The sequence below is a fragment of the Portunus trituberculatus genome, chromosome 16 (assembly GCF_017591435.1).
Source record: "Portunus trituberculatus isolate SZX2019 chromosome 16, ASM1759143v1, whole genome shotgun sequence".
Lineage (NCBI taxonomy): Eukaryota > Metazoa > Arthropoda > Malacostraca > Decapoda > Portunidae > Portunus > Portunus trituberculatus.
Window position 1 is genome coordinate 592860 of NC_059270.1, and position 16145 is coordinate 609004.

The 16145-nt window shown below is 41.2% G+C and overlaps 1 protein-coding gene and 1 long non-coding RNA gene across 7 annotated transcripts in view; both read right to left on the reverse strand.

Moving 5' to 3' along the window:
• The window catches only part of LOC123504455 (mitogen-activated protein kinase kinase kinase 7-like), a 47619-nt gene that overhangs the window by 23088 nt on the left and 8386 nt on the right, over positions 1 to 16145 (reverse strand). For 4 of the 6 annotated variants that reach the window (XM_045254976.1, XM_045254977.1, XM_045254975.1 and 1 more), the window contains 2 exons: positions 15680 to 16071; positions 12785 to 13208 (listed from right to left, as the gene is read on the reverse strand). In XM_045254976.1, coding sequence (XP_045110911.1) covers positions 12785 to 13208; positions 15680 to 16071 — 816 coding nt within the window. The remainder of the gene's footprint in view (positions 1 to 12784; positions 13209 to 15679; positions 16072 to 16145) is intronic. The other 2 variants (XM_045254980.1, XM_045254979.1) reach the window with 1 other exon arrangement.
• On the reverse strand, positions 6700 to 7232 carry LOC123504459. The gene is made up of 2 exons (XR_006674840.1): positions 6954 to 7232; positions 6700 to 6751 (listed from the first exon to the last, which is right to left on the reverse strand). It is a non-coding gene; the product is annotated as an uncharacterized LOC123504459 (long non-coding RNA).

The window sequence follows — 16145 nt, forward strand, 5'->3', positions numbered from 1 at the left end:
CCTCCTCCTCCTTCTCCTTCTGTTACCTGTCTCTCTCTCTTCTTCCCCTTCCCTCCTCCTTTTCACTTCCATAATTTTATCTAATCTTTCTTATTATTTGTATATTTCTCTCATTCTCTCTCTCCTCCTCCTCCTCCTAATCGTATACTGCCCTGTCTCTCTTCCCTGTAGCTAGTTAAAAGAAGCTACCGAAAAGCCTTGAAAGGACGAAAAGGTCTGTTGCTGTTTGGCTTTCCTTTATATTCCTCCTCCTCCTCCTCCTCCTCCTCCTCCTTCTTCTTTTACCACCTATTCCCCTCCCTCCCTCTTCCCCTTCCCTCTTTTCCGCTTCTACAAAACTCCATCACACGCACCATTACTCCCACCAGCCATTTGTACGTCAAATCACCAACACTGAGTCTTAACCATCCCTGTCACCACTTCACCATTCCTGCAAGTCTCAATTACCTTCACGTCATCACAGCACCATCATTATGAGCTCCATCATCTCTACATCACCATATCACCATTATATTCAGCCCTACCCGTTTCTGTGTCACTATTGCCAAGTCACCATATCTTTGAGTGTGTTTAGGAAATGTGTCAACAAACGGAAGAAGGGAGGAGGAGGAGGAGGAGGAGGAGAAGGAGGAGGAGGAGGAGGAGGAGGAGGAGGAGGAGGAAGGAGGAGGAGGAGGAACAAGAAGAAGGAGAACAAGAAGTAGAAAGAAGAAGAAGAAGAAGAAGAAGAAGAAGAAGAAAAGAAGAAGAAGAAGAAGAAGAAGAAGAAGAAGAAGAAGAAGAAGAAGAAGAAGAAGAAGAAGAAGAAGGAGGAGGAGGAGGAGGAGGAGGAGGAGGAGGAGGAGGAGGAGGAGGAGGAGGAGGAGGAGGAGGAGGAGGAGGAGGAGGAACCATCAGCGTGATTTACATTCCTCGTTATTTTTTTCTCTATCAGGACGAAAAAAAAATAACAAATTTATTTTTTTTTCTCTTGATAGCAAAACATTAAAAAAAATTACTATACTATTTTAAAATCTCTCTCTCTCTCTCTCTCTCTCTCTCTCTCTCTCTCTCTCTCTCTCTCTCAGCATTCTTTCCCCCAATATCAAAACACGAGAAAAAAAAATATTGGTCATTATCTTAAAAGGCTTAGTTCTTCAACTCCCAATATCAACACCGTTACATTGAATACCCAACTAGTCACTCAATATAAGAACACATAACTAGTTATTCTAAACCGCGTCATTATTTCCTTAATATTTAACCATGGGGGGAAAATATATTGGGTATTATATTAACACATTAAATTCCTTCCCTAATATAAAAAACAACAAAATAAATGAGTTTTAATATATCTTCACCATATAAACAAGATTAAAAAATAGATTGCTTGTTTTTTAATATTTTTTTTTATACCATGTGGGTTTTTCACGGGAATTTCTGTGCTAAAGGGGATTTTTTTGGGGGTACCTCCTATCTGAAACCCCACCCGCTAGGAATACCCTTGTCCCAGATGAGGAAGCCCAATCTACACTCTGACCGTGGACAGGATTCGAACCCGTGCACTTGGAGACACCTCGGACCCCAAAGCACGCATGGTTCCACTGTACCACGGAGGCCCTTGTTATTTCGAAGCATTAATATTAGTAGCATGTCGCGTTTTCATTTTATAAAGCTTCAGAAACTCATGTTGGGGGTTAGAATGGTGAAGACTGTGGCCATTAATCCTCTGACCTCCATAGACCTTTCCTAATGTCAATAAAATGGTCTTATTGTACACAAATCTCAAGGTAAAAATGTGTCCCAGTACTGAAGGGGTTAAATATCCTTCTTTATAACATTAAAAGTATCAAAAAAGAAAAAATGTTGTATTCTATTTTAAAACTCTTTATATTTCCTTCTATTACTCAAACCACTCTTCTCTTCCCCCTTCACAACATCAAAACACGTCAAAAACACACTATTTTATTTTATTCTCAAACATCTCTCCCTCTTTTCCTCCTTAATTATTCAAACCACTCTTCTCTTTCCCTTCACAACATCAAAACACGTCAAAAACACACATTTTATTCAATTCTCAAACGTTTCCCGCGCTTTTCTCCTTAATTATTAAAAAATCCTCTACTTCTTTCCCTTCTACATCAAAACATGTCCAAAAACACCTCACTCCCCTCTACCCTCTCCCCTCTTCCTTCTACCTTCACGCATTACCCAAACCAGTAATCTCCCCACAACAAGGAACGAGAATGAATAACACACTTCTCAATATGTAAAGCTCCATTCCGCTCCAGCATCATTACAACGTTCCCCTTACAATTAGTACAGCTCGTCTATGCTTCACCTCTCCCATCCCGGACACTGCCGCGCCATCCGATCACCTCATAATGGGTAAGGAAGGCCCCATCATCGTGCCGCGCGTGCCCTTTCTGTGTGTGTGTGTGTGTGTGTGTGTGTGTGTGTGTGTGTGTGTGTGTGTGTGTGTGTGTGTGTGTTTAACGAGGTCAAATTGGGTACAAAATATAAACAAGGGCAAGGAAGATAAGATATGGAGGAGGAGGAGGAGGAGGAGATGGTGGTGGTGGTGTAATAGAGTAGACGTGGTAATGGAGAAGGGAAGAGGAAAGAGAGGAAGGAAGGGTGAAAGATGAAGAAAGGAGGAGGAGGAGGAGGAGGAGGAGGAGGAGGAGGAGGAGGAGGAGGAGGAGGAGGAGGAGGAGGAGGAGGCCAGGTTCGCGTTAACCCGATGTTGGCAAGGTTCCAGGAAGGGGAAAGGAGAGAGGAGAGGGGAACTGAGGGCAGAGGAGGAGGAGGAGGAGGAGGAGGAGGAGGAGGAGGAGGAGGAGGAGGAGGGATACATACGTGATAGGAAGAAGGGGAAGGAAGGAAGGAAGGAAGGAAGGAAGGAAGGAAGGAAGGAAGGAAGGAGAGAGAGAGAGAGAGAGAGAGAGAGAGAGAGAGAGAGAGAGAGAGAGAGAGAGAGAGAGGGGGGAGGAATGGGCGCCTGCCATCATGCATATGTCCCTTTCCCCTCCCCCTCCTTTCCCCTCACCCTTCCATTCCCTCACCTCATTGGTTGTCAGTCACCCAAGAGAGAGAGAGAGAGAGAGAGAGAGAGAGAGAGAGAGAGAGAGAGAGAGAGAGAGAGAGAGAGAGAGAGAGAGAGAGAGAGAGAGAGAGAGAGAGAGAGAGAGAACGTAGTAACTTTTTCCCAATCGCTTCTTCATATCAAAGTTACAAAAATACAATAAAAATGAATTATCTAAGATATGTATTCAGAAACGCTTCGCTCTCTCAGCACGACTGTTTTCCAAGGCCACAGAAATGATTAGCGGTGTTTTCAAGTGTGTTTCTCCAGTTAATAAAGCAGAAATCTTGTCACTCTGTCTCTAGAACCTTAAAAACAGCCTTAAAAACATTCTTCTCTCTCTTCATACTGTTTTCCAAAGCCACAGAGATGATTAGCGGGGTTTCCAAAAGTGTTTCTTCAGTTAATAATGTAGAAATCTTGTCATTCTGTTTCTAGAACAGTAAAAACACCATTAAATACGCTTGTGAATTTAAATACAGCCTTTCGAAATGGTGGACAGAAGTGTTTGGGAATATGAGCTTAAAACAGAAAGAACACAACGGTTTCTCATCTTGGCAATGCGGAAACACACAGAGAGAACACTGAATGACTTAATCGCATTGGTAACTCCCCTACAAACACCAATTCAATTCATTTACCACGGTTAGGAAGTCTTTATGCGTAAATCTTTAAGCTAACCTAACCAGCCAACAGTCAATGTACGCTTTCTAATCTTGGCAAGGTGGAGAACACAGAGGAAATGCTACTGAGCGGTAAAAAGTGACAATAGCGTTTAGCCATTTCTCAAGACAATAGTTTCCCGCAAGACCACCAGCATTCACACACTTAATCTTGCCCTGTTCCCTGCCCACTCTTAACTGTGACTTCTATTGTTCCCTATCCTGGACTGAAGGAAGGCGATCAAAGGGAAGACAGAGAGATTGAGATGGTGAGCTGTAAAGGGGTCACAAAGATGCAATGGATAAAAACAACGTAAGATTAGTAAAAGCGCCAATTTGAAACGCTAACGAAAGAGAGAAAGGAGGAAAAATAGTAAATAGGGAAGAGATGCAGGAAAGAACTATAGACAATGGCTGGTATTCTCAAACAGTTCTATGTTTCACCTTCACTATTTCAAAAGGGTCTATTTGAATTTACATGAGTTTTTTAAGGTGTTTTTACGGTTCTAGAAGCAGAGTGACAAGATTTCTACATTATTAACTGGAGAAACACTCTTGAAAATCCCGCTAGTCATCTCTGTGGCCTTAGAAAACAGTCGTGGTGAGAAAGAAGAGCGTTTCTAAATGCAAACCAGTCATGTTACCCACTGCGCCACGAAACACGAACACACGCACACGCACACGCACATACACACACGCATCAAAGCAGGTATTTTTATTTAATTTTGTATTAAGAAAAAGTGATCTCGCATTCAACAACAACAACAACAACAACAACAATAATAATAATAATAATAATAGTAACAATAATAATAATAATAATAATAATAATAATAATAATAATAATAATAACAACAAAACGACCGAATCAACTTCCATGTGTGTGTGTGTGTGTGTGTGTGTGTGTGTGTGTGTGTGTGTGTGAGTGAGTGAGTGAGTGAGTGAGTGAGTGAGTGAGTGAGTGAGTGAGTGAGTGAGTGAGTGAGTGAGTGAGTGAGTGAGTGAGTGTGTGTGTGTGTGTGTGTGTGTGTGTGTGTGTGTGTGTGTGTGTGTGTGTGTGTGTGTGTGTGTGTAAACTCGCCCCTACTCGACTCCTGTTTACCTTTCTGGTGTACCTGTCTGAGTTTTTGCCATCCCTTCGTAAGCCTCCTGTCTGTTAGTCTGTCTGTCTCTCAGTTTGTCACTTAGACCTGGGTAAAAAGGAGGAGGAGGAGGAGGAGGAGGAGGAGGAGGAGGAGGAGGAGGAGGAGTAAAAATAAAACCTAACTAAAATATTAATGAGAAAAACGAAAAAGATGACACGATAAACACAAAGGAAAACAAACAAACTAACAAACTAACAAGGCAAAGAATAACAAAGAAAGAAAATGAGAAGATAAAAAAAAGAAAACAGAAAAATTAGATCCACGTAAGAATTAAAGAAAGATAAAAGAAAACTCTCTCTCTCTCTCTCTCTCTCTCTCTCTCTCTCCTTTTTTCACCATTTCCTTTCTCCTTTATCTCCCTGTCCATTTCTCCTCTCCTTTCTCTCTCTATACTTCTCTTTACCCTTGTCATATTCTCTCTCTCTCTCTCTCTCTCTCTCTCTCTCTCTCTCTCTCTACTAGAAAACTTTTTTAAATCATAATCATTGAACGTAAAAACCACCAAATTGAAATAATAGATCTCTCTCTCTCTCTCTCTCTCTCTCTCTCTCTCTCTCTCTCACTCACAGACGGCTTTGAGTGCCTGCTGGATGACCCTCCGTTGTGGGTGACGTGGGTGAAGCAGATCGAGAGAGAGAAGGAAAGCTGCGGCCATTTCAGAGGACAATTTCATCTCGTAAGGCTCTTCCTCAACTCTCTCCTGGTTGAGGCGCTGCTGGTGGTGCTGGCGAAGGGGCGGTGGTGGTGGTGGAGGCTGCAAGGGGTGGTGGTGGTACTGGTGGAGCGGCGGTGTAGTGGTGGTTGAGGAAATGGTGTTGGTGGTAGGGTAACTTGGCGTGTGGAAAGCCACGAATCTACTGCTGCTGGTGCTGTTGTTTGTGCTAATGCTGCTGATGCTGTTCAGGGTGCTACAGCTCGCCTCGTAGTGCCACAGAGGGAGGGGAGGGGGTGATGGTGACGGTGGTAGTGGTAGAGGCTGGTGTGGGTGGTGGTGGTGCTGGTGGTGGTGGCGTAAGGGCAGTGGCGGTGGTGGAGGTGGGGGTGGTGGTGGTGATTCCAGTTTAGGGACACAGTAACTACACAAACACCACTCCCCAACATCACTATTAGAGGCTAGCATCATCTATCGCCTCTACGCTCAACACCACTAGTCAACACCGCCGCCACCACCACCACCAACACCAACGCGTCTGTTTCTCCACCTCGCCTCTTCACCATCCACACCACACGCACGAGCACAGACGCACAGACGCACTCACTCCACCTAATTGAAAGTCCAGAGCGCTGAGGTGAAGTGATAAAATGATTCACAGCGTCACCAAATCGGGGTCATGCAGCGCCACGGGTGGTAACTTTATCAAATGATTTCACGACACCACCACCACTACCACCATCACCACCACTAGTGTTACATTCCTTCACTTCCTTCCTTTCTTCCTTCTTGGTTTCCTTTGTTCCCTCTTTCGTTTCCTTAATTCCTTCCTTCGTTCGTTTCCTGTCTCCTTTCTTTACACTCCTTATTTCTTCACTTCCTCGTTATCTTCATCCTTCCTTATCCTTCTTCAATTATTTTCTAAGTCACTTCTTCCTTGTTCTTCTTCCTTCTTCCTGTATTTCTTTTTTTTTTTTACTTTTTTCCTCACTTCCTCGTTATCTTCCTTCTCCTTTCCAAAATTCTACTTATTTCAATTTCATATATATTTTTTTTCTATCAATTCCTCGTTACTTCCTTGTTTCTCTTCCCTTACAAACTATCGCTCTTTCCTTTCATTTTATTTATATACTTTTTTTCATCACTTCCTCTTTATCTCCTTCCTTCTTACTTTCAAACATCAAACTACTTCCATTTTCTGTATCACCTCATTTTCCTCCTTTCCTCCCTTCGAAAGTCAAAAGAAAGATTAATAAAGACGATTTCTCAAGTTTCCCTCCCGTGACTGCCTTCCTCCAGTGAGTGAGTGGCTGGACACAGGTAAGGAGCAAGGTATAGAGGTGTTAGCTGACCCACTCACACCACACCACTACCACCACCACCACCAACACACACAGGCACATACACACACAGTTTACCCACTCACGTACACTATCATGTGCGTGTGTTCAGTGTTTTCCAAAATTATACACGCGACGAGGGAAGCTTTTAGGTAGACACGCGCGCACACATATACAACGCGCGCACTACCCTCTCGTTCTCTCTCCCAGCCTCCTCTCACTCCCGCCCGTGTGAGTGTAACTGTCTGTCTGAGCGCGCGTGTGTGTGTGTGTGTGTGTGTGTGTGTGTGTGTGTGTAAGAAGCGAGTGGGGGGTAAAGACGTACGTGTGTGTGTGTGTGTGTGTGTGTGTGTGTGTGTGTGTGTGTGTGTGTGTGTGTGTGTGTGTGTGTGTACTCAAGTGACGACGATTTAGATAAGAGAGAGAGAGAGAGAGAGAGAGAGAGAGAGAGAGAGAGAGAGAGAGAGAGAGAGAGAGAGAGAGAGAGAGAGAGAGAGAGAGAGAGAGAGAGAGAGAGAGAGAGAGATTAATGGCCAACGAAAGATAAGAAAGAAAAAATCAAAGCAAAGAAAAAAAAATTGACAAAACAAAGAAAATAAAAATAATAAAGGAGAAAAATAGAAGAAAAAGGAAGACAAGGAACAAGAGAGAGAGAGAGAGAGAGAGAGAGAGAGAGAGAGAGAGAGAGAGAGAGAGAGAGAGGAGAGTTCTGCAACCATGACAGTTACTACCCACCACCACCACCATCACCACCACAACCACCACCACCACCACAACCATCACCACGACGGAAATGTGCCAAAATAGTAGTAGTAGTAGTAGTAGTAGTAGTAGTAGTAGTAGTAGTAGTAGTAGTAGTAGTAGTAGTAGTAAAGAAGAAGAAGAAGAAGAAGAAGAAGAAGAAGAAGAAGAAGAAGAAGAAGAAGAAGAAGAAGAAGAAGAAGAAGAAGAAGAAGAAGAAGGAGGAGGAGGAGGAGGAGGAGGAGGAGGAGGAGGAGGAGGATTAACACATTTAGTTAGCAAAAATGTTTCGAATCTTTCCCAACCTCTCTCTCTCTCTCTCTCTCTCTCTCTCTCTCTCTCTCTCTCTCACCACACAAAGGTTCAGAAAATGTTAACTTAATAGGTATGCAATAATTTTTCTTCACATAAACTCTCTCTCTCTCTCTCTCTCTCTCTCTCTGGTGGTATGTTTTCAGTTCAGGGAGAGAGAGAGAGAGAGAGAGAGAGAGAGAGAGAGAGAGAGTGCCACGGTTTACACTACAAAGGATGAAGCGACTGTGTGTGTGTGTGTGTGTGTGTGTGTGTGTGTGTGTGTGTGTGTGTGTGTGTGTGTGTGTGTGTGTGTGTGTGTAAATAGAGTGTGATTTCACCAAAGGGGAGGAAAGAATCTAGAAAAGAGAGAGAGAGAGAGAGAGAGAGAGAGAGAGAGAGAGAGAGAGAGAGAGAGAGACCTAAATACTCTTATCTTACTTCTCGAGGAAATGAAATAAGGGGAACTAGTGTGTGTGTGTGTGTGTGTGTGTGTGTGTGTGTGTGTGTGTGTGTGTGTGTGTGTGTGTGTGTGTGTGTGTGTGTGTACAAATCTGAGCCGGAGCATTCTTGGCAATGGTGGAGGTGAAACTTGGTACCGGTATCACTCTCTCTCTCTCTCTCTCTCTCTCTCTCTCTCTCTCTCTCTCTCAGGTCACGTTTTCTTAGCACCTATTTCTCCATCATCTCCATCATCTCTCTCTCTCTCTCTCTCTCTCTCTCTCTCTCTCTCTCTCTCCACGCTTTTAATACGTACTCTTGTGGAGAGAGAGAGAGAGAGAGAGAGAGAGAGAGAGAGAGAGAGAGAGAGAGAGAGAGAGAGAGAGAGAGAGAGAGAGAGAGAGAGAGAAAGAAAAAAGAAAAAAAAAGAAAGAAACAAGAAAGAAATGAAGAAAGAAATGAGAGAGAGAGAGAGAGAGAGAGAGAGAGAGAGAGAGAGAGAGAGAGAGAGAGAGAGAGAGAGAGAGAGGGGGGGGGGGTCTGACACACGCCATCTCAAGGACGCAACAAGATCCAAGACACAGAATAGTGACACGATACGATACACGGAGGCTCTTGGTGTCGTCTCGCTGATGGAGGTAGTGGTGGTGGTGGTGGGCGGTGATGAGCTGCACCACCACCACCACCACCACCACTGACCTTGTGAGGGTCGAGCTATACTGAAATGCAACGCCTCTAAAACGAAAGACATTTTTTTTTCTCAGTAAGACTTATTTTTCATCATTTTGCGGTTATTTATTTAATTTCAATCATACATGATCTATTTTTTCTATAGACACGTTAGCATTGGAGCATTTCGAAAGTACTGTGTGGAGTCAACTTCTTGCTATAGACACTAGTGGAGGTAAATTTTCACAGCATCTTGGCAATATAGATCTGTACGTATACGAGATTAATGTATGGATGGAATAAATTAATGAAGAACTGTATCAAGGAATGTGGCAACAGACACTTGAACATTGGAGCCCTTTACAATGTACTGTGTGGAGTCAACTTCTTGCTATAGACACTAGTGGGGGAAAATTTACACAGCATCTTGGCAATATAGATATACGAGATTAATGTATGGATGGAATATATTAATGAAGAACTGCATGAAGGAATGTGGCAATAGACACTTGAACATTTGAGCTTTACAATGTACTGTGTGGAGTGAAGTTCTTGCTATAGACACTAGTGGGGAAAATCTTCACAGCAACTTGGCAATATAGATCTGTACGTATACGAGATTAATGTATGGATGGAATAAATTAATGAAGAACTGTATGAAGGAATGGGTGATAAAAATAAAGACCAAGGAAGAAGAAGAAAAAAATGAAGGATGGAAAGTAAGAAAAATAAAATAGAATTGAATAGGTACTGGAAGAAAAGGGAAAAGAAGAAGGAAAGAAGGAAAGTAAGAAAAATAAAACAAATCGAATAGGTAATGAAAAAAAGGGAAAAAGAAAAAAATAGGAATGAAGGAAAGTAAGAAGAATGAAAATAAAAAGGTCAAAAGAAGAAAAGAAAAGAAAGAATGAAGAGAAAACAAAAAAATAAAATTGAATAGGTAAAGAAAAAAGAGAAAGGAAGATAAAAAAAAATGAAGGATTGAATGAAAACAAGAAAACAATAAAATAAAATGAAAAAAAGGACAAAGGAAGAAAACGAAAGAGAAAGAAGGAAGGAGAATAAGAAGAACAATAAAATAGAAACAAAAAGGAGCTTCTAATTTTTTAATATTAGAGCTTTCAATTCAGACAAAAAGCAATGAAAAAAAAATTATTAAACCACCACTCCTAAAAACTAGCACTCAAAAACCCAATTCAAGTAAATATTCGAGTTCTTTTTTATATAAGAAGTTTCAATTCAGACTTAAAGCAATGAAAAGTGTGAAGAAAATAGAAAAACTGAACAAAACCACTGAATTAAACCACCATTCCCAAAAACGATCACTCAAAAACCCAACATTTCACTCAAAATTACAAAAACTAATCACTGAGACAATCCATGCCACTAAAAATCTGGTCTGAATATCCATCTGTCTGTCTGTCTGTCTGTCTGTCTATATCTGATGACTGTACGAGAGGGGATGGCCAGCACGTCAGAAGTCTCTATTTTTGTCCCTGCATTCCCTCCTTGCATGCTCTGATCCTCTTGCTACCCTCCTCCCTCCTCCACCTGCCTCTCTGCCTCCCTCCCTGTCTCTCTCCATTCTTTTCTTTCTCTCACGTACTCTCTCACTGTCCTATTTCTCTAGAGGTCGTGCACTTGTACCCAACATACCTGTAAACATTTCTTTCTAAGCTTTCCTTCCTCTCGTGCCTTGACACACATACCTTAACCTCTTCAGTACTGAGGCGTATTTTTACCTTGAGTTTTGGGTGTGATTAAGCGATTTTATTTGCATTAGGAAGGGTCTATGAAGGTCACAAGATTAATGGCTTAAGTCTTCACTATTCTAATCACCCACATATGTTCCTGAAGCTGTGTAAAATTGTCATAGTAGCCAGAATGAATATAAGAATGCGTCCTGGTACTGAAAATATTAACCCCTTTCAGTAATGAGACACACTTTTACCTTGAGTTTTGTGTGTGATTAAGCAATTTTAGGATTCAGAAGGATCTAAGGAGGTCAAAAGATTAATGGCCACAGTCTTTAATACACTAATCCCACACATATGTTTCTGAAGCTGTATAAAATTGCCAAAATACGAGTAGTAACAATAATGAATATGAAAACACGTCCTGGTACTGAAAATATTTACCTGCTGAAATGAATGCTATTAATACTTCACTTTCACTTAGACGTCTTCTCAAACACCTCAGCGTCTCATCACATCTGGTTTATTTTAGCTCTAGGGAATGTTACTATGGTTCTCTAGTGTGTTTTTTTATCGTTCCACTAATAGTTTGATAAGTTTTCAGTATCATTAATGGTAGAGACACTTCAAAATGTTAACTGGGTTTTCAAGTATTCTTATGATTTGACTAATAGTTTAAAAAGTTTTCAGTATCATTAATGGTAAAAAAACACTTAAAATTGCAACTAATTACATAAAGTTACCTGGAGTTTTCTAGTGATCTTATGGTTCGGCTATGTTTAAAAAGTTTTCAGTATCATTAATGGTAGAAAAACTCTTCAAAACGACTCTAATTACATAAAGTTAACTGGGTTTTCAAGTGTTCTTATGATTTGACTAATAGTTTAAAAAGTTTTCAGTATCATTAATGGTAAAAACACTCTTTAAAACACAACTAATTACATAAAGTTACCTGGGTTTTCAAGTATTTTTATGATTTTACTAATAGTTTAATAAATTTTCAGTATCAATAATGGTAGAAAAACTCTTCAAAACACAACTAGTCACTGAGACTGTCAAGTGTTTTTTTTTTTTTTTTCTATGGTTCAGCTAATAGTTCAAAAAGTTTTCAGCATCAATAATGGTAGATACATCCCTTAGAATATTACAAATCAATTAAGTTATCTCGGGTTCTTAAGTATGTTTTTAAGGTTCTACGAATAGTTTTGTAAATTTTCAATATCATAACAAACATCTTTCAAACTGCCTGTGTGGCCTTTAAAAAAAAAAAAAAAAAAAAACTATGGGCAAAAGAACAATGTGTTTCAGAATACATGCCATTGTCTGATGCATTGAATCTGGTACACACACTCTATGTCTGACCTTCAGGTGGCAACAGAACCAATATCTTGACAATGAACGCTAAAATGATCCCGTAAGTCATAAGCTAATACAAATGCCTATTAAGATCAAATAAATGTCAAATGAGTTGCAAATCAATAAAAAAACTAAAACAAATAAAAAATAAGTCAGGTTTCCAAGGAGTCAAATACACTGAAGAAAATACCAACTTATCAAGGCAACTATTGAAGACACTGAAAACCAAATCACCTTAAGGATAAAACAAGCAAGACTGTGTACACTGGGACATGAGATGCACCTTCCCACCCACCCAACCACACACAAACTCATCCCACACTCCTTCACCATCATAAACTTCTACACATCTTAAAAAAAAGAGTGCATCTCATGACACACCAGTTGGAAGTGAGCAATAATGATAATAGTGCCAGCAAAACACCATAACAACCACAAGGAATAAAAAGAGAAGGTACAGTGTCATCATAAACCTCTAAACACCTTAATAAAAAGAGTGCATCTCATGACACACCAGTTAGAAGTGAGCAAAAATTATAATAGTGCCATCAAAACACCACAACACCACAAGGAATAAAGAAGGTGTAATGTAGTTCAGCCATACATAAACTCATCTCACACACCTTCATCATCATAAACTTTTAAACACCTTCAAAAAATAGTAAAGAGAGAAGATATAGTGAAGTTAGCTGGCCACTCCAACACAATACAGAGGAACTGAGTACTCACCAAGAGGGACATGGCAGGGGCTGTGTGTCTGAGGGCTGACTTCCGCAGACCTCCTCCGCATTGGATCTACAGAGTCACCAGGGGAGAGGTGACGGCGCAGGGGGACACCAGATGGACTGACACCTGCTACATTGCCGGTGATGGGCGTGAGGGCAATGGTGGGCGGACATGGTGAGACAAGGGCCACATCTGAACGCGTTGGTGGTGGTGGGCCAGGGATGGTAATGGCAAGGGGCTGCATGCAAGGATCCTCTGGGTCTAGACTTCCCACAGAGGACCATGGTGAGCCCCGGCCAGCACTTATCACTACAGTGCTGGACACATTAGGGCTGATGGCCGGGGTGAGACGCGGGGATGGCCCTCTGCTTGGGGAGTCGCAGGGCGGAAAGGTCCCCTCACTGCTGGAGCTTAGCCACTGTGAGTCCTGCATGAGAGAATGAATTGACTGACTTAAAGGTTTTCAATAATGAGTGCCACAAAGTCAAAAGGGTTAAATAAGTGTTACCCTCTTCAGTATCATGATGCATTTTCATATTTATTCTGCTTACTATTTAGCAATTTTATACAGCTTCAGATACTTATGTATGGGATTAAAATAGTAAAGACTGGCCACTAATCTTCTGATCTCATTAAACTCTCCCTAATGTAAATAAAATTGTCTAATTGCACCCAAAATATCAAGGTAAAATGCATCCCAGTACTGAAGGGGTTAAAACATTCAGCTCAGCCACAATGAATCCTGCACCAGGGAATTCATTGAGTGACTTAAAGGTTTGCAATAATGAGTCCTACAAAGTCAAAAGGTATAAATAAAACTCAATAATACAAGATAAATTAAAAAACATCCAAAAATCAAGACAAAAAACCCAGCACACAAAAACTAAGAGAGAAAAAAAGTTTAATCAAAGATCTTAGAAAATCAAATGAAAAATAACTGAAATAATATGTAGAAAAACCAATAACAACAGGTAAAGCAAGATCACACCTACAGCTGAGGGAAAGCCAGGCTGGGTCACCACTATACCTACCGCTCTGCACACCACCACTGCAAAGACATCACACCCACCACTGCATAAGGATCTAAACTGCCCAAACCCTACTAAATAATGATATCAGAGCCACTACTGCCCAAAACCCTACTAATTATTGATATCAGATCCACTACTGCATAAGGAACTGAACTGCCAAAACCTGCATTAATATCACATCCACTACTACATATGGAACTGAACCTCAAACCCTACTAATTATTTACCCTACTAATTATTGATATCAGATCCACTACTGCATAAGGAACTGAACCTCAAACCCTACTAATTATTGATATCAGATCCCCTATTGCATAAGGAGCTAAACTGCCCAAAACCTACTAATTATTGATATCAGATCCCCTACTGCATAAGGAGATAACTGCCCAAATCCTACTAATTATTGATATCAGAGCCACTACTGTATAAGGAATTGAACTCTCTAAACCTACTACTTCTTTATTGCAGTGGTTCACAAACTTTTACATCCCTAAATACAATCCCTACCTGATTTCTGAAGGGATGTGTGTAAATATAATGATTACCAGTCACTCTAATATATTACACTTACTTTTGTTTATATTCCCTTTACACTTTAGTACTTCTATTCTATTCATAATTTTTCACACCAACTAGTGACTCCCATAAACACTCCTGCAGTCTTTCTTTGGCCTGTATTCACAAACCGCTTGTTCTCTCACCATCACTGCTTTCCAAAGGCTCTAGTTGAAGATACTTGTGTTTTTTAAGGATATCTTTTTGATTCTGGCTAATCATCTCTGTGGCCTTGGAAAATAATCGTGGTGAGAGAGCAAAGCGTTTCTGAATGTAAATAAAATTGTTTAATTACACTCAAAACTCATGGTAAAAATGCGTCCCAGTACTGAAGGGCTTAAAGGAAGTATGATAAGGAACTGATAAAGGCAGAGAAAAACCAGCATAACCAACAATACCTATGCTTAAAAGTGATACAATGCCTTCAGATGTAAGCTTAAAATACAACTGAGAATCTATAAAACCAGCGGCATTACAGAGATCTCATGGGCAGAGGGAGGGACAGGAGCAGAAAGAACAAATACCAATGTTTAATTAATACAAAGCTTCTTCATTTAGTCTCAAATAAAAACAGGGACCTGATAGAAGCATATGCATTACAATGAGAGAGTGAGAGGGGAAGGAGTAGCAGTAACAGTCAGCAATCCAAGAGTTACTGTATTGTGTGAGGTCAGAGTATGTGTGTTTGGTGTAGCTGCGTCACCCACATACTATACAGACACTTGCATATACATTACAATGATCTTGGCAGTGGGAGGAGAGGGAGGCAGCAGTAACAGTCAACAATCCAAGAGTTACTGTATTGTGTGAGGTCAGTGTGTGTGTCTGTGTGTCTGGTACTGCTGTGTCACCCACATACTATATCACTGAGGAGCCATCACCATCTGACACACCACCACCACACGTACTCAGTGATGCAAGGAAGGCACTGGGGATAAATTTGACACATGATGACAGCTTTGGGAAGGTGTGAAGTGACATCATTTAACACCTGCTATTTGACAAGTGAGTGTGTTGTCGCCTCTTACCAAATAGTGACAAGTTCTGAAGGCTGCTGGGAGAAATGCAAGAGGTATATAATGTAAACTGGGACATCAGATCTTCCATTAACTGTTTTATTGTCTTACTTCAATTTGAGAACCATAAATATCTGATCTACATAATATTTCCTTCCCTTCAAGTCACTTCTATTAAAATCTCTCCTTTTAAATGCCCCCAAAAAGAGTAAAATAAAAAAAACTAACCCATAAAACCTTAAACCCACAAAAATTTAAGACAAAAAGTGGAGAAAACACACTAAAAATCAACTAACCTCATTAAGAACCGCTGGAAAACCTGCATTATTGTTGATGTTGTTATTGTTGCTGTTGTTGATATGAGACTGTTGTTGGTGGTGGTAGTGGTGGTGGTAGTGGGGGTGCTGGAGTGGGTGGAGAGGGAGGGGGTTAAGCTGAGGCTGGTGGTAGGGGCTGGAGAATGGGTCAGGATGGGGATGTGGGAGGGCAGTGGGGTTAGGCTGGGTGTGTGGGTGGGAGTTAGGGAAGGAATGGGGGTGGAGGTGGTTGTGGGTGCTGTTGGTGGAGCAGCAGGAGGAGGAGGGAGGAGGTGGGTGTAGCAAGTCTTCCGTGCTGCAGGAAAGCTCACTCACGTCACGGCTGGTGTGTCCCGCGCTGGAGCCATCAATGCACGCTGATCGGTACGAGTCTGCAGGGACAACACACTGGTATTAGTAGTAGTATTAGTTCACTACTGGATGAGACCTAGGCCCATTTTCTCTC